The sequence below is a fragment of the Hydra vulgaris genome, chromosome 08 (assembly GCF_038396675.1).
Source record: "Hydra vulgaris chromosome 08, alternate assembly HydraT2T_AEP".
Lineage (NCBI taxonomy): Eukaryota > Metazoa > Cnidaria > Hydrozoa > Anthoathecata > Hydridae > Hydra > Hydra vulgaris.
In genome coordinates, this window is record NC_088927.1 from 7,307,491 (window position 1) to 7,327,889 (window position 20,399).

The 20,399-nt window shown below is 23.5% G+C and overlaps 1 protein-coding gene across 7 annotated transcripts in view; it reads left to right on the plus strand.

Moving 5' to 3' along the window:
- Positions 1-1,322: 1,322 nt before the first annotated feature.
- LOC100207559 (early endosome antigen 1) overlaps positions 1,323-20,399 on the plus strand; it is a 34,789-nt gene continuing 15,712 nt past the window's right edge. For 2 of the 7 annotated variants that reach the window (XM_065802991.1, XM_065802995.1), the window contains exons 1-10: positions 8,544-8,628; positions 8,812-8,991; positions 10,445-10,525; positions 10,611-10,682; positions 11,668-11,854; positions 12,108-12,241; positions 15,424-18,116; positions 18,424-18,646; positions 18,720-18,860; positions 20,203-20,292. In XM_065802991.1, coding sequence (XP_065659063.1) covers positions 8,833-8,991; positions 10,445-10,525; positions 10,611-10,682; positions 11,668-11,854; positions 12,108-12,241; positions 15,424-18,116; positions 18,424-18,646; positions 18,720-18,860; positions 20,203-20,292 — 3,780 coding nt within the window. In that variant the 5' untranslated portion in view covers positions 8,544-8,628; positions 8,812-8,832. Of the gene's footprint in view, positions 1,535-2,654; positions 2,777-8,543; positions 8,663-8,811; positions 8,992-10,444; positions 10,526-10,610; positions 10,683-11,667; positions 11,855-12,107; positions 12,242-14,382; positions 14,767-15,423; positions 18,117-18,423; positions 18,647-18,719; positions 18,861-20,202; positions 20,293-20,399 lie in introns of those variants that run through there. The other 5 variants (XM_065802996.1, XM_065802997.1, XM_065802994.1 and 2 more) reach the window with 4 other exon arrangements.

Genomic DNA, 20,399 nt, shown 5'->3' on the forward strand with positions numbered 1-20,399 from the left:
CTTGTTCAATTAAATTAACTAGATTTAATGCTGATTCATTTGATCGTAGTCAGTATCTTCAAAACTTTATTTGAAAACCTTCAATATTATAGATCAAAAAATTATTTTTGAAATTTCTGAGGCGGAAACACCGTTATTTTAGCGTTTAAGCAAATTTCTAGACATTGAGCAAACTCTAAGCATGTGTATGTTTATACATATGTCAAAAAAAGATGCTATCCAAAAAAATGCAATGATTAGAGCCTAAAAACAAGTAAACCTTCAAATGTTTACCTCCTCTACCCTAAGCCTTAGAGCAACAACTTTAATAAGTTATTTTTTAATTTTCTTTACTAAATTTATATTCATCCATAAATTTAAACTATAATTTTTTTCAAGGTTTTCAAAAAAAAAAATTTTTTTCTACCTCATTTTAAGGGGATTTCAAACTTCATCTTCCCAGCTTGAACGAAAATAAACTTTTTGACTACTTTTTTTTTAGGTAGCTTTGAAGTAAAACAAAAAAATGTAAAAAGTTTACGCCCTTATATTGATAAAAATTACCATTACACAGAAAAATCACTTTAATAGCTCAAAAAATTACCATTACACAGAAAAATCACGTTATTAGCTTTAAATATAAAAAATGCCAAATAAACATACTTTATTCATTATCTATTATCTACGTCGTAGCTGTGACATCTACGTTGCGTAGATTCTACATGAATGTTGTTTGAACTAGAATCAAAAAAAGTATACTAGAATTTCTTTATCGTCAACAGTAACATACTGCACATCTAATAAACTTTAAAGACCGTTTTACTCACGCCAATCCTCTCCTACTCGAAGTGAATATCGCGAAATAAACGCGATTTCTAAGGAGTGTTGCGGTTCTCGACGACGAGAGCTTACGGTCTCCTTCGAGCTCCCGCATTTATTTGATGTAATTTAACAATTTCTTATTATTATAGCATTTAAAAAATATAAAAATTTATGCTTAAGTTGTAAAACGAATATTAATAAAAATAATCATTAAAAAATCGAGAACGCTATAGAAAAAGAAAAAAAAGAAAAAAATCATATATATATATGTATATATATATATATATATATATATATATATATATATATATATATATATATATATATATATATATATATATATATATATATATATATATATATATATATATAATATATATATAAACGTTGTTTTACAACTTTATTAAAATATTACTGTCTGTTCAAAGAACTTCAATTGGCAATTATGCTTATTTCGCGACAAACTTAACTACCAATTAAACGAACAGAACCATAAAATGCGTAAATAATTACCCATATTTGAATTAATTATAAATGTAATAAAATTTACAAATATTTAAAAGTTATGTCTGTTAGGATAACTGTTTATGGTATAAATTGATTTTCTTTTGTATTGCTTTTCAAAACATGAAGAAAAGTTAGATCTTTACAAAACATGAAGAAAAGTTAGATCTTTACAAAACAAGAAAAGCAACGACTTTCTACATAACTTTGAAATTAGACCACAAATCAAGTAAGAAAATAAGCAATTATTATTTCTATGTAATTTTTGAAGTTAGTCAACAAACCAAGTAAAAATTGAAAAAATAAATGCAATTTTAAAAGTATCATTAATTTCACGAAAGCTTTGAGAATTAATTCTCTCTTTTTACAAATTCGTATTGCACCTTTTGATTAATATTGAATTTTTTCTCTAAAAATAATTTTTCAGTTCTGGGTTTGTTTACACTTGCGCATGCGCAGTTATTCTTTTTTAAAAAAGAATATTTAAATTTCTTGCTTGTCACAGAGGTTTTATAAACGTTACTATTACTAAAGAGATAAAATTAGAATTCGTGTGTTAATGTTTATTACAAAGTTTAATTTTTATAACATAGCAAAAAAGAAATTTCAATAATTATTTCAAATTAGCAGTGACTTGTTCCTTCAAAAGTTTTATAAGTAAACGTTATATTTTAATAATAAGTCAAACGTACATAATTTATGATTTTGTGAATTATGTTATGTTTGTATCAATTTCAACATAGTATTTATTTTATAAAAGTTTATTGTATTATAACATTACGGTATAAAATTAGGTATAGAATTTTTCTTTATTATATTTAAATTGTAGTTTAATTTTGTGACGTTAAAAAACCGAAGTTATTTTTATATCATATAATATATGTATCCAATGTAGCTAGAAATTTGTTGTATCAATACATTTTAAAGTTTGTTAAAGTTATATATATTTTTAATAAATTATAACATTTTTACAAAAAATCTAATTAGTTAAATTTAGATAAAATAGCTAAGTATATTTTTTCCAAACAGTGAAGGAAAACTTTCGATGTAATATAAATTAAACTGGCTAAACTAATTTTTATAAAAGCTTACTAACAATATCCAAGAATAATTGATAAAATTTTAATTAATTGTATTGTTGTACAATTTCTTCTAATTTCAAATATTATACATATAATATCATAAAGTTTAATACTTTTCTCTGTATTAACTACTAAAATATTTCTAAAAATTGAACAGCATACTAAATAAATAATATAACATTGTACAACAATAAAATAATAGAAATAAAATATCATGTTTATTTTATATGTTTTAATTTTTTTTTAATGTTTTATAACACTCCATGAAAGTTCTATGTATAGGGAAAATGAAATGGAATTTGGATTATATTAAAAATAAAATGGGATGAAACTAGTTCACTCTAAAAAGATTTTGTTACTTCTTCTAGTAAAGTATTTAAACAGCATAGGTTAGTTTTTATTTTTATAATATTTAAGTTTTGCATCTCTATCTATCTGTGCTTCCTTTCAGTACCTCAAGTTAATAAAAACAAAGTAACATTAAATTTTTTTTTTTTAAATCAGTTAAGTTAGATTTCTTTAGTCCACTACAGTTGAAGAATTTTCTTTGTTTTTTTGTTGTTAAAACTTTTTTGTTTATAAAGATAGTCAACAAAATATATTAAGACTTTAAAAGCTATAACTTATATGAGACTAGTAAACCTGGTAGAGAGAAAGCATTGATATGTGAAGGAAGAAACTAGATGAATGAAAGTATTTAGAGCATAAAAGGACAGATACAATAAAACGATGTAACTTTGCTGAATGATAAAAGTCAAGCAAGAATGAGTTTTGGTTGATGGAGGTAATAGCTTGTTTAAGCAGTTATCATGATATTATTTGCAGGAAGGAGAAAAATATGAAACTTTTCTAAAATCAGACAACAGCTTATGCTTAGCAGGTAGAGTAGATCCAACTACCTTTAAAATACTCTTTGCACTTTATATAGAAGAAAAAGGGCATTGTTAGAAGAGCCAAATATGGCTGCAGTTTTCCATACAGGGATAATAAAGAGATTTGTAGAGGTAGAGAATGGAATTGGGAAAAGATGTAAAGAATAGAGCTTAGTAAGAGTGTTACCAATTATCACTATAGAATATCAACAATAATGCAATAGTTATTTGCAGTAAGTAACTGAGTTTTTTTTTACCAAATTCTCTTGTTTCATGCAATTTTCTAAATAAAGATTAAGCAAGATTTTTATTTGCTATTCTAAACTGACTTTTTTATCAAAAAGGCCCCCGCCCCCTAAAAATTATCACAGTACGGGTCTGATAAATATATTTACATATATATATATATATGCATATATAAAAAGATATATGGATATGTACATATATATATATATATATATATATATATATATATATATATATATATATATATATATATATATATATATATATATATATATATATATATATATATAATATATATATATATATATACACATGGATTTTGATCCTCTTGTTGACTTATTAGCTGTTATAAAAGAAATGTGCTATCATGTATTAGATGGAGGCAGCTATGTAAGGGCTATTTTTGCTTGACATATCAAAGGTATCTCAGGTACAGCATAATAAACTTCCTGACAATCAAACATCTAAAGTGGCTTTATTTAACAACACAAATTAACAGCACACTAAATACTTCAGTTTTGATAAAAAACTGATGACCTTTTAACAAGACTGAAGTATTTAATTGTGTGCATGCTATGGCATTTCTGATGAGCAAAAAAATTTTGTCAAGTGATTCTCTACTAAATTATATATATGTATATATATATATATATATATATATATATATATATATATATATATATATATATATATATATATATTTATTTATTTATAAATATATATATATATATATATATATATATATATATATATATATATATATATATATATGTATATTTATTTTATATATATATATATATGTATATTTATTTTATATATATATATATATATGTATATTTATATATATTTATGTATATTTATTTTATATGTATATGTATAGTTTTTATGTATATTTAGTATATTTTTATGTATATTTATATATATATATATATATATATATATATATATATATATATATATATATATATATATATATATATATATATATATATGTATGTATATATATATTTATATATATATGCATATGTATGTAAATATTTCTATCAGACCCGTACAGTGATAATTTTTAGGGGGCGGGGGCTTTTTTGAAAAAAAAGGTGAGTTTAAAATAGCAAATAAAAATCTTGCTTGATTTTTATATAGAAAATTGCATGAAAAAAGAGAGTTTAATAAAAAAAATATATACAAAAAAAAAAAAAAATATATATATATATATATATATATATATATATATATATATATATATATATATACAGTGTTGGAAGTGGAAAAAAAGCGATGGTATTCGGTAAATTGAAAATACCATTCGCTTAATCATTGTTATATATAGAGATTTATAAAAGTTGGCGGGATGGTTTACACTTTATAAAAAGATAACGGGATGACATCCCGCTGTATCCTGCCTCAATTCGAGCACTGCATATATATATATATATATATATATATATATATATATATATATATATATATATGTATATATATATATATATGTATATATATATATATATATGTATATATATATATATATATATATATATATATATATATATATATATATATATATATATATATATATATATATATATATATATATATATATATATATATATATATATATATATATATGCTGTACCCTACAGTACGGTAATATATATATACTTTTGATTTCATTGAAGTGTTTATTATCTTATTAAACTTTAGTTTGCAATCTCCTAAAACAATTCGGCTAAATACGATCTACTAATGATTTGGATACATGGTTTGATTATCAGCCATGCTGATAATGAAACCTCACTGATGTAGCCATGCTGATAGACAACATAGGCATTAGTAATATATTAAAAGTTTAGGTTTGAGTAGTCAATTATCCATATAAAAAAGGAATTTTTTAAAATTGTATTTTCATTCTTCTTCTCTTTTCTTTTTTTCACTGTTTGGTTTCATGTCAGCAATTTTTAACTTGAAGTGTACAAAATATATTGGCACAGTGCCAACCAGTATCCACAAAAGTAGGTTGAAGACTTTCTGCCTTAACTGTTACAAATTATTTATCAGGAGAGCATATATAATATATTTTTATTTTATTTTATGTTTTACTACCTATATAACCTTTAAAAATACCTCAACCTTAACTATAAAAATTGAGGTTTTCAATTTAATATCTTCAGTGATGGTAAATAATGAAAACCAAAAAATATGATACAAAGTGCGAGTTTTTAAAAGTTTTTTTACTATGCTGAATTAAAAGGTTTAATACTTTTGTATTTTTTTTTTAATTATTTGTGTATTTAATTTTTTTTAATTATTTGTTTAATTATTTTAAATATTTTAATATATTTTTTTTAAAGTGGTAGTTTGGAAGCTAATGGTTGTAATCAATTAAAATTATAAAAATTAATAATTTAATGTTTATAATTTTTTATGATGTTTAATTTGATTTTTGATATATGCTTTATGTTTTTAAAAAGAAGGAAGAAAGACTATTAAATTAATTTTCCTGGTTTTTTAAACACCCGCATTTCTTAACCACTTCATGTCTAAAATGACAACATAAGACTTTTTGGGATCTTTATAACACAGTGTTCTGTGGATTTTTATTTTAAATTCTTTTATATATAAAGTATAAAATTTTTTATGTAGTTTAAACTTTTTTAAGTTATTTTAGTTCATGTTAGTATTATTTCTAAAGCATTTGAGGAATTTTAAAAAAAGTTTATTAAAATTTAGATTTAAAACTGACAGTTAACTGAAAACTGAGGGTAAAAAATCATAATGGAAATTTTTAATTATTGACGCAACATCATAATTGATGATAAAATTTGTTAAAATTCTTGTAGAATTTTTTATAAATAAATAAATAGTTTATTTGTTGACTATAATTTTAGACATAAGCTTTTGTTGTTGAAGTATAAAAAAGTTCAAATATTAATTTTTTTTTATAAATTAATAATCCTTATTTACAAATTTGAACCATTGACTTAGTAAGATGTTTGTCTTAATGAGATGTTTTTCTATTTATATATATATATATATATATATATATATATATACACATATATATATATATATATATATATATATATATATATATATATATATATATATACATATATATATATATATATATGTATATATATATATATATATATATATATATACATATATGTATAATATATATATATATATATATATATATACATATATGTATAATATATATATATATATATATATATATATTCATATATGTATATATATATTCATATATGTATATATATATATTCATATATGTATATATATACATATATATATATATATATACATATATATATATATATATATATATATATATATATATATATATATATATATATATATATATATATATATATATATATATATATATATAATGGTTTGTGTTATACAAGTAAGTTGGTTTGAGCACAATTTGCTAGAAGTATTTTGTTAGTGTGTTTTTTAATACGCATAATCTTTGCATACTAGAAACTTTATCTTAACATTCTTTAGCAAGTTTTTAAATACTTCAATAATAAAGGCAGACATTAAATTTTTTTTAAGCCCCACAAATATTTCTATTAAATTTAGAATTAGCTTTTTAAAAAAAATAAAAGCTTTGCATTCTAATTTGAATTGGTAATTGCTTCACCAACTTTTTTTAATAATATCAGATTAATTCCATTTAATCACACATGGGTTTGATCTTTAAATATATAATAGGACTTCCACATTGGCTGGTGTTTTGTCTAATGTACCACATACTATTATTTGTTTAATACGAAATAACAATAGAAATGTTTAACACTTGTTTAATATTGGTAGTTTGAAATTGTGATATCTATTTAAAATTAAACTATATGCGTTTTTATATGTGTATATAAATATATATATATATATATATATATATATATATATATATATATATATATATATATATATATATATATATATATATATATACACACACACATATATATATACACACACACACACACATATATATTCTCATTTTATTTTTTAACTTATTATGATTTTGTGTATATTTTTTTATAATTAGTAGGTTGGTAGCAATTAAAACTTGTTATTAACTTTTTATAATCAAATCAAAGTTGAAATATTAAAGATTTAACAGTTTTTATGTTTAAAGTTTTTAGCAAATTGTTTTTTATAATAAGTATGTTGATAAATAATTAATCATATTAACACTAATTAGGTGCTGTAAGTGTCAGGTATAATATATTGCTTTAGTTTCAAAGATATGTAAACAAAAATATCTTATGAAGATGAAGCTAAGTAATTAAAATTATGAGCATTTCATCTCCGATAATTTTAGTTAATCATAAAGTTTAATGTTTTAGTTTTAGTGTCCCTTTATGTGGTTATGTAATTGATACAAAGATTTTTGTAATTGCTAAAGTCAAGAAAACATAAACATTGAATGTCAACAAAAAGAAATGCTTAATATAATTTTACTTAACTGTAGCAAAAGCAAAGTACCTGTTTTATTTTTAACTAGCAATTACTAGCAAGTGTTATTAGCATATTAAACAAGAGGCTTTTCACAACTAGATACAGCAACAAAGGAAAGACTTTTTACAACTAGATACAGTAACAAACAAAAGACTTTTTACAACTAGATACAGTAAAAAACAAAAGACTTTTCACAACTAAATACAGCAACAAGCCATCTACAGCAATTAAGAATCACAAAAATAGTATGGAGCCCCTGATTTTCTCTATTTTATTAATTCATTATCAGTGATGCATTGTGCAACCCTGGATCAGCATCAAATTGTGTTATTATTTTTTATGCATATTTGTATATACTTAAATAAGTGTTTGAAACAAATTTCTTATATTATCAATTTTGCTGGTGATGAAAACATTGAAAAAGTTGATAACAAAAGTTATGCAAAAACATGTTACTTAAAAAAAAAGCAAAAAAGATAAAATGTTGAACTTTTTTTCTATACAATTCAGCTAAATATATTTAATCTGATATACAATTTTAGAATAAATAAACTATTTTATTTTTTCTTAGTAAAAATAGTTTATTTAAAAAATTATTATCGCATGGTTCAATGGTTGCTTTGACATGAAATTACCTTGTATGTATTTATCTCATCTTTGACCACAAGGAAGGTTACTTTTAAAAATGAAATTTTTCACCATCTTGTATTGTGTTTGTTCAAAGAGAAAAATGTTTTGGCAAAAAAATGGTTATAAATATGGTGATGATAATAAGATTGTCACCACAGTCAATGATAATGATGATAATGTGTATTATTTAGATTCATTTTATATTATGCAAAATGGCAGATCGAACTGGGAATTGCAAGATTTTTGCTGCAAACTACTTTAACCCTACAAAATGCCAGAACTGTTTTAAACAAAAAGACCAACATCCGACTCAGGAAGAAACAAATAATGTTGCTAACAACAGTAGCAAACCTTTAACTACCAAAGCATCTGTATGTCAATTTTATGATTATTTTTTATTTTTAAATATGTAATATGAATAATAAGAAAATTAATTTTTTTAAATTCTGTAGCATGGTAATGTGGTGATTTTTATAAGATGTCTGTCGAAATTTAAAGTTTGTTTAAAAAATTTCTAGATTTAATATCTTTTTAAATTGAAAAATGAAAGATAAATTATGTTAAAATATTATAATATAAGCCTATTGCTGTAAGAATTATTTTCTTTAAAACATTTTTAGATAAACAAGGTAGATTGTTTACATCTGTTATTTAGATATTATTCTGACTCAATTTTATAAATTAAGCCTAACAGATCTATTAAATTTGATCTATTAAATTCCAAATTAAATAAAAATACAATAATAAATGCTCCATCATATAAAACACATTGTGGCACATATAATGTAGAAAGTGATAAAAAAATGAAATTCAGAAAGTGATGACAACTTCATTAAATATTGATATTTTTTGCCAATAATTGTCTCAACCAAATGTTGGTCATTGTTCAATAAAAAAGCAACTGTTTATTATTCATTACAATTAATTTAGTAAAACTTGTTTTGTTAAGTAATAAAAACTAAATAAAACTTAAAAACATTAAATTAAAAAGTCAGATTATGATTCTAAATTTGAATATATACATATATGTATATATTTATAAATATATACATATATGTATATATTCAAACCATGTTAAAATGATCCTTACCATTTAGTTAATAAAAGTTCATAGAAGTTTTAATGGTTCTTCATTATGTTAGACAAAATATTTTAATAATAAATTCTGTTGTGTATTTATTGAAAATTTGTAATCAGTTTTATGGCTTCTATTTTATTCTATGTTCACCTTATAATATACCATATTTTAAACTGTTTAAACAAATGTTTTTTTCAAAGTTTTAACATGACTGTATGTAGTGAAAACATGATTTGGAAATATTAAACAACGGTTTTAAATAAAATTTTGTTTGAAGTTTGTTTTTAAAAGTAGTCATGCATTTTGTGCCAAAAATGGAAATTTGGAAATGGTTTTAATTTTTTTTTAATGGAAATGCAAACTGATGCAATAGAAATATTATAATAGAAAATTAAATAATTATAAATACAAAATAGTTTTACTTAATTTAATAATATCTATTTAAAATTTTTGCAATTAATTGCATAACATTAATTTGCAATTAATGTTGAAAATTTTTTTTTTAAAAATAAAGAATACAACAGAAATAAAAGGTTTAAAGTTCAGTTTTATCATCAACATTATGGATTACTTATTTCTCAATAAGAAAATTTGAATTTTATCATTGTGCATTAATTGTTATTTGCATTTGATGTTATTCTGTTGGTTGTTTTTTTTTTTGCCATTTTTTTTAGACATTTCAATAAATCAAATACAAATTTTCAAAAGTTTACTATATCATCAATGCATACATTAAATTTTTTTAGAATACAGGAATTTCTAAAGCTCTGGTAATAGAAGGCAATTTGGAACGATCATGTTATATAAAGGGAACACAAAATCTTGATGTAAGGCTTGTATATATAGTTTTTCTTTCTAATATAAAAAATATATTGTATTTTAATTTTTAATTCTTTTTTATTTTATTTTCAGAGTTGGAAGCTATATTGGTTTTGCCTATTTTCAAATGGAGAACTTCAGTCCTTTGATAGCCCGCTTAAAAAAGTTAGTTTTTAAGTCCACTATTATATGGTTACATTATATGGTTGTTCTAATGTTTTGATGTTGATTTTTTCATCTTTTCAAAAAATTGTTAGTTTTATATAATAAAATTAGATACATAATAAAGTATAAAAAAATTAGAAAATATTTTTTCTTTAAACTTATTATGCTGTTTATATTTTTTTAACCTAAAGTAATTAAACTGGTGAAAGATTTTACCAACCGAAAAGTTTCACCAATCAAAATTTTAAAATGATATTAATCATATCATTTTACACACTCTATTTGATAAATATAATTAATACATTGATACACGGTGTTAATTATATTGGCATTTGGTGGCTTGATATTTTATACTAATCTTTTATAATATTTTTTAGGATGCATTCTTACATAAACAGTGTACAAAAACGCAAATTTAATTGACCAGAATGTTTTTAAGAACATTTTGAATGTTTTTAACAATATAAACAATGTTTTTATTTTTATTTTTTTTAATAAAATGTTTTTATTTTTAATTTTTTTAATAAAATGTTTTTATTTTTATTTTTTTTACTGTAAATCATGCGCGGCGTGTTGTTACATCGACTATCTTATAGTCGGACTCACAAGGGAGTGCTGCTACATCGACTGACAAATAGCCTGACTCACAAGGGAGTGCTGTTATATCCACTGACAAATAGCCTGACTCGCAACGGAGTTCTGCTACATCGACTATCTTATAGCCTGACTCACAAGGGAGTGCTGCTACATCGACTGAGGGTTTGGTTGGGGCAGGCAGTCTATCAATTAATAAAAAAAAATTCCGGTCTTGCATTTTAATTTTTACTTAATAAAATACAAAATATGGAAAAAACTTTCGGACAACATATAAGAGTTCTATATATATATATATATATATATATATATATATATATATATATATATATATATATATATATATACACATATATATTAGATTTTTAAAGTATATGTATCTTTTATTTAGGAATCTCCAATTTCAATCTATTTGAATGATTACATTCGCATGCTTAATGGGAAAGAAGAAATCGGAATAGATTTTGCATTTGGAATCAAAACTCTGCGTGACACTACTTTTTTTAAAGCCTCATCCAAAGTTGATTATGTTAACTGGTGGAAAGAATTCAGTACTTTTATTTCAGCACCTTTAAAAAGTAAAAATAATAATTTTTTTTTATCTTCCGTTAGCAATAGATTACAGTGCAGTTTATGTTTTGCAAAGTCTGATTCTACAAAAGTTTAGAGAAACTAAAAAATCACTTAATAAGAAAAATATTTTTATACAGTACAAATGTTATACAAGCATAAATGCTGTTGATTGTTAATTTTTTGTTGTCATTCAATATTGTTTATAAAATTTAAATGGCAAAAATATATATTTTTAGAGAGTTCGGTTTTTATTTTTAGATTCTCCTGCAAAGCAAACGTATTCAAAGCCAAATACGTCACACTCTAATCCATATTCTAGCCTTTCAAAAGTATCCGCCTTTTCTTCTCGCTCATCTTCCGTGTCATCTCTGCACGAAGCTGATAGTTTACAGGTATTTGCTATCATGACAAATATTTTATTTTTTATTTTTTTTTACTTTAAAAGTTTTACACATATATTTTGTTTTTTTAATCATTATATTGTATAATAAACACATGTTATTGCATAATTAAACCTTTTAGTTCATTATTATTGCATAATAATGAACTCACTAATAGGTTAAATTTTTATATTAAATACAATACATTGGTTGGGTTAAAATAAGCTTTATGTCAAACTAAGAGTTGTTAAATGTCATAATTTGGTGTGACCATCTATATAACTTTTTACAAGGTATTTTAAAGCTATAACTTTGATATATCTATAAGCTATCACAAAAGTTGTATTTAAATTTTTCAAAAAACAATGAAAAATGGAGTGACAGTCTATTTTTAAATAATATTGACCACAGAGCTTGAATCACGAATAAAGCAATCAAAATTTGGAGTTGTACATAAATTACATCACGCACATTTAGGGTCGTCCATAAATTACATCACCCACATTTTGGGGTCGTCTATAAGTTACATCACACATATTTTGAAGGGCGTCCATAAATTATATCACACATGTTTTGCATATTTACTACTATTTTTCTCTGGAAATTTTTATTTTGAAATTCTTTTTTGTAATACAAGATAATTTTAGTCAAATTAATAAAAAGTAGAATAAAAAAGTGAATAAATCATACTTTAGTTAAAAAACTGTGTTGTTTTATGATTTTGAAAGATTTTTTTAACATATTAAAAAAATCTTTCAAAACAATTATAATCACAGTTAAAAATATTTAAAAATAAAAAGTTATTGAATTAAAGTTTTGGGTACTAGTTGTAGACTGATGTAATTTTGGTTGATAATTGTAGACTGATGTAGTTTTGTTTACTGATTGAATTGATTTTATCATTAATTGATTATTAGATAAAATAATTTATGAAGAATATTTTCTTCTGAAAATGGCACCTATGGTTTTAATTTTTTTGATATAATAAAATCTTGCTTTTCCAAAAGCCATATTTTAATCTCCATAAGCCATATTTTAAGCAATGTTTTCATCTCCGTAATTTACATTTTGATGTATTTGGGTAAGATTTCAAAATTATTAAATTATTTTTTTCTAATTGCATTATTAAAGTTGTCCTTGATGGACAGCACTCTTCTTCATTTCCACTAATCTCTGGGGTACCACGAAGTTTTATCTTAATTAAAGTATCAATAGTTAAGGAATGTTTGCTCTTGTTAATTATCTCATTGTTTTTCTGAATAGTAAAATTTTTATTTGCAGGTTACTGGGGTCCAAGTACAATGTTATTAACTAATAAAATTTGTAATATATACATTTACATAATATATAAAATATAATATAAATATAATTTATATAGTATAACATTTTTATACTTTCCATACTCAAAAATATAAAATCTCACATATTATAGTAAAATAAATATTCAATAAATTTCCCATGAAAAATATATTTTGAATAACTAAATTTAATATATCACGTATAAAAAAATTTATTTTAACTAAATTGTAATTTTAAAATCAAACTTCATTTAAAATTTCCAATAAAATATGGTATAAGAAAATAATTTGCAAGTAATTAAAAAGTAAATAAAAAAAGTGAAAAGAAAATTCACCTACCTCAGTTGTATTATGAAATTTTCACATTAATGTAAAATGTCAACAATAAATTTTTTTTTTGAATAGCTCAAAAAAGTTTACTTTATTTTTTTTTTTAAAAACTTATTCCAAAATTTTACATAAGTTAAGAAAGTCCTATTAAAATATTATCAATTAAAAGTAAGATAAAAAAAACATACAGTGTTTTAAAAAATGAAAAAAAAACTTATTTGCAGAAATTTTTACAGCTTAAAATAACAACTGAACAATGTGTTAAATTTTTTTATTTTATTTTTTTATTTATTTTTGCTTTTGAGTTTATTCAGATAAATATTTTATTTCTAATAAAAATTAATATATTTTATAATTATTTCATTTTTTTTTTTGGAATTTTTTACTCTCCAAAAATCTTACATGCAATATGATTTTTATTTCAAAAACATCTTTTTATTGTATTTATTAATTAGAAACCTAAAATTTGCATATAAAGCTGAAACTTATTTTTGATTGGACTATAGATATTATTTTATATTACTTATATTATTAATATATGTATATATTAACTAACAGCCTAAAAATTGCATATTTAAAGAAAACTGAAACTGGCATTTTTGATTGGATTATAGATAGTTTGACTGAGATTATTTGTAAATAAACCAGTTGGAATATTTATTTGTAATGTGTTGAATTTCAGTAAAGAAATTATTTGTGTTGAGCTGTTGGTAATGTTTGCTTTGTTGAAAGCAGCTTTGTTGATTTTGCTTTTTCTACTTATTTGATGGATTTGAAGTTCAACAGTTTTAATTTTATCTGACTTGTTCACCTTTAAAAGCTGATTTTTTTAAAAGTCAGAGTAGATGAAGGATCATAATTTATCATCGTTTAACTATGGAGGATTATCATAGCTTTGATGATGAAGAGGTTTAAATATTTTAAATAAAATATTTCTTTGTGAAAAGTTGAAGTTGTGAGAAAAAAAGTTGTGGAATAAAAATAAGCAACTTAAATAGCAGTTTATAACTAAAGTAGATTATTTATTTTTAGATAAATTATTATGTATATATATATATATATATATATATATATATATATATATATATATATATATATATATATATATATATATATATATATATATGTATATATATATATATGTATTTGTATATGTATATGTATATATTTTTGTATATGTATATATGTATATATATATATATATATATGTATATATATGTATGTATTTATATATGTATATATATATGTATGTATATATATATACATATACATTTATATATATATACATATACATATATATTATATATATACATATATATATAAATATACATATATATATGCATGTATGTATGTAATTTTTTGTTATAATATTTTACTATAGATTAACTTTATTCTCTATTTTTTGATTTCTTTCTTCTTTTTCTTCTTCTTATTACTATTATTATTATTATTATTTTTATTATTATTATTATTATTATAAAAGATAAAATAATGATGCTGATAATGATGTTTATCATGGTTATTATGATTATTTTGTTTTATGATTTTTGAAATTTCATTTGATAGACAGATGCATTACGCAGCAAGATTGCTAAGCTTGAAGAAACCAATAGCAAACTATCAAATGTCGACACTGAAAGAAGAAAACTTCAATTAGAAGTGAATTACTGGAAAGAATATGTTACAAATTCACAAAATGCACGGAGATCAGGTCAAGTTGTAGATGCTAATACAGACCTTGCTGATGTCCGAAAGCAACTTATTCAAGTTCAAGATGAACTTAATGAAACAAATAAAAGATTTAAAACACAAAGTGGTAAGTTAGTTATACAAAACAAAGAGTTATCAAACTTAAAAGAAAAATTGCTAGAAGCAAAATCTATAGCTGCTGTATACAAAGCAAAGAATGAACAGCTCACTGCAGAACTTTCAAGAAAAAATGGAACTGTATCGCCATCAGAAGATGCATTTGGAAAAACGAGCCAAAGGTCATTTGACGAAGATTTAAAACTTTCATCTACACATGGAGCCCAACACTTTGAAGAAAAATTTTTAGTCTTGAAAGATAAGTTAAAGCGAATAGAGAGAGAGTTATATTTGAAATCTAAAGAATTAGAAAAAGCAAATGAAAGTCGCTCAAAGGTTGCTAAATACACACGTACTTTATTACAAGAACTTGAAACAAGGTTAAGTGATGCTGAAACAAAGAGTGCAGATTTGGAAGTAAAGTTAAGTAATGCCCAAGCAGAGCTAGCTCTTGAAAGGGAGAGAAGACTGAAGCAGGAGGATGGCTTACAAAAACGTTCTAATAGTTTTCCATCAAATGATGCTAAGTCATCTGGAGAACATTCTAGCTCTGAGGACTCAAAATATGCAGATTATTATCGATCAAGATATAAGGAGGTTGAAGCTTCTCTTCTTGAAAAAGACAAACAGTTGCATGAATCTGAGCAGAAGATAAAAGAAATGCAGCTGTCCGTAAAAAATAACTCAGATAACTACAAAGTAATTGCGGATCTTCAAAACAAATTGTCGGATGCAACTCACAAGTTAAGTGATCGTCAGTTAAAAATTCATGAACTTACTAAAGAGATTGATAATTTAAGGTGTATTGAAAGTACTTATGAACGCAAAGCAAAACAGTGTGAAACTCTTGAAGATATAGTGAAAGATCTGGAAACTAAATTGTCTGATCAAAAAAAAAACTTTCATGTAGTTAAGCAAGAGTTAGAAATGTTGCGAATTAGAGAATTAGTATTGAAAGAACAACTGCAAACTGTTGCACAGGAGTCTGATTACTCTGATGATGACGATGAAAATGATCAACTACAGAAATCTGTTGAAATGAAACAGAAGATTGATAATCTCATTGAGGCAGAATGTCTTATAAAAAAATTAAATCTTGACAAAGAAAACTTAGAGAATAAAAATAAAGAGTTAGAGAGTCGTTTGCGAAAATTAAACACAGAAAACTTCAAAAACATTGAATCTTCAAAGTTTTCAGAAGTAAAACTGTTGGATGATAATGATAAAGAAGAATACAAAAATCGACTGAAGGAATTGGAAACCAGAATTTTTGAAGCTGATGATAAGTACTTAAACAAAATAAGAATCCTAAAAAATGAACATCAACAAGAAATAGATCACATTTTAGACAAACACACCGAGGAGAAGACTTTATTTCAAAATAAGATTGAAAATATTCAACAAGAATTAGATCAATATCGTAATGAAAATAAAACTCTGGTTATAAGATGTAAAGAACTGGAGTCTGCACTGAATGAAACTGAAAGTAAAGTTTTTGATGAAGTAAAATTGCATACGAATACAAAACTACTTTTAGAAGAACGTTCTTGTTTATTGCAAGAGATCGAAGAGCGCTGCAAAAGAGTTTCAATTGAACGTGATACCCTCAAGATGCAATTCCAACGACAAGAAAGCCAAGATGGTCATGAATTTACAGAGGAATCTCATTCCGAGACTAACAGAATGTCAAACAAAGTAAAAGAAACAACAGACTTCACTGATGGTAGAGGTCGATCAAATTTTGCAAAAAGAGAAAGAATTTTTTCCTCTGATGATGAAATATTTCATACTCCTAAAACAAGTACATCATCTGAATCTGATACTGCATCTTATAAAATCAAATGTCAACAGTATGAAAAAGAGTTAACTAGTGTAACAAAGCTTCTAGTTTCTAGTGAACAGTCATGTATTTCAGTTGCTCAAGATTTAGAAAACCAACTCAAGTACCAAGAGGATCTGTTAATTAAATATGAACTTTTGGAGTGTCGCATGTCAGAGATTGAGAACCAAATATCAGATTCTCAGGAAACATTGCAGCTTAAATCAGATGAGCTTGAAAAAGAAAGGAAAAATGTTTTGTATTTAGTTGATGTTACAAGTGCATACATTAAAAAGCTAGAAACTTCATTAGCAGAATCAAAAGCAAAAGTTCAAGAACTTCAAAATTTTATTGAGATATCTAAAGAAGGAAAAAGACCTCAGCCAGAAGGAAGATCTGATCTTCCTGATAATGTTAAGGAAGATTCCTTCAATGAAGAAAATTGCTCCAACGAGCAGTTGAAAACAATCAATCAAAAGCTTGCTACAAAAATTTCAATTTTGGAAAAAGAATTATCTGAGTTACGTTTAAAGAAAGATGACTCTCAAGTAATTCATAAGAATAATGAAAATATAGAAGAGTTGCATCTGGAAATTGAACACTTGGAAAAAGAACTGCAAGCCCAAGAAGTTGCGTAGGTTTAATAATTTTTTTGTGATAATGGTAGCCTTGAATTTTATTGCATATTTTTCAAAATATTGTTATTACAAATGAATATTTGCAAGTTTTATTAAGTTATGCTGCATAATAATTTTTTTCTTTTACATAGTGATCTTCATAGATCATATATCTTCATCTTACTTTGATCAGATTTTCAAAAAGATTTTTTATTTTTTACAAATATTCGTTTTGTATTGAATTGTATATTTTAAAGGTGATTTCCTTTATTATAAAATTTTTGTAATATTCATTCTTTTTTCAGTTAAATGATATTATTTTAGACATCAAAAAGAAATAGACATACTTCAAGAACACTTTCAAGCGGAACTTAAAGCTGCATTTAGCGGTGATACTGGAACTTATGATATGCTCAATAGAATTCAAGAGCTTGAGATATGTCTAGAAGAAACAAGAACTTCTTGTAACAACAAGATCAAAGAAATGAAGCAAGAATTTGAGCAAGAAAAAGAACAAATGATGGATGACATGGCTACTGTTTTGCATGTAAGTGTTTACTTTCTAGTTTTTTTTAATATTAAGAAAAAATGTATTCAAAGTTTTTTTGATGTTTGTCCAGGCTAGTCAGAATTCAGATTTTCATAGCAATAATGAAACAAGGTCTGGAACCGTAGAAGAACTTGAAGAGCGTATTATGAAACTTGAAGAACAGTTAACTGAACAAAGGGAGAAATTCGAAGAGGAACTTCAACTAGAGAAGGTAAAATATATTTGCATATTAACATTTAATTATTTACTACTGTGGGTTTTAATCTGTATTAGTGTACAGTTTTCTTTAAGTGCTTATATTTTTCACAAAAAGAAGAATGATAAAAAGTATTCATTAGCTGATGGTTCAAGTTCCATGCTCATTGACTCAGGGTTTAAGTTTAGATAATGGATATATACTTATGACAAAAAAAAATGTAGTTTTTTTTTTCTTTTGTGTTCTTCCTTTTCTTTTTTTTCAAAAATAAAAGTTCACTTTATAATTATCAATAGTATACCAAAATGGCATCTTGCTTAGCTATCTCTTTCAATATAAAGTTTTTCGATTATTTGAACAAGGAGATTTTTTTAAATAAGAACAGTGAGCTAAATTATTTACATTAAGTCAAAGTCTTTTAAATTTTGTATCTTTTAAATTTACCCATAACTTATTTTGTAGATGTATTTTTTAGATGTTATTTGAAATTTCTTGTGAACTATTAAAGTTGATTTGTAGTCCCAGTATTAAAAAAAAAAAAATTGTTTTCATTAAGAGTACTTAACTGTTAAAATATTTTCTTTAGGTATTTAAATAGCTTTAAGTTCCTGTATCCTCTTATCTTTTTTAATCTTAGTGTGCTGTGTTCTCCTCAAGTTTATTTAATCATAATTCTCCATCTTCTACATAAGACTCCATCATAAATTACCACATTTACATCAAGTCTCATTTTTAAGATATAGCCTAACTGCTTTATATTTGTGTAAGAGGCTTATCAGAGTACATCATTGAATTGGGTGCTAAGAATTGTCAAATTAAAAACATTGTGATCTTTCACCTCTTTAAGTAATAATTTTTGTCTTTAATAAATTTAAGTTTTTGCTTTTTAATGAGTTCAAGTTGAGTTGCATACAGGTCATACACATTATAACACTTTTTTTTAGCTACTGTTATTAAAGTTACAATTTGTACAGATGGTTGTGTTGTGTAAAATCAGTTGTGTATTTTCAAACTATTATGTAAAATGATAAAAATTGATTTATTAATTTTTGAAATTGATAGAAAAATTGATTTATTAATTTTTGAAATTGATAGAAAAATTGATTGAAAATTAAATGGAATTGAAGGGAATTATAAAATTGAAAAGAAATATTGAAAAAAATAGGCTGAAAAACTTTAGTTTAAAACATTTACAACTGTTATATTTAATTATATAGTTAGTTTTATTACTATTATTGTTCATAATATGAGGATGATTACAAGATCATATTTACAAGAAGAATTTTTGTTTGGAAAATGGCATTAATTTATCTCAGTATGCTGTTATGTTTTTTTATTTTACATTTCGTTAAATTAGGATGCTCATACACAAGACATGGAGGATACAATTCGTGATATGATGATGGTCAGAAATGCATCAACAAGATATGATGGCTCAAATGATCCTGTGAGTCTTTTAATTCTTAAAATCTTTATTTTATGATTTTTATACTTATTTAAGCATAAAAAAAAGAATAAAATGAATAAAATAAATATTAATTCTTCTGATTTTAA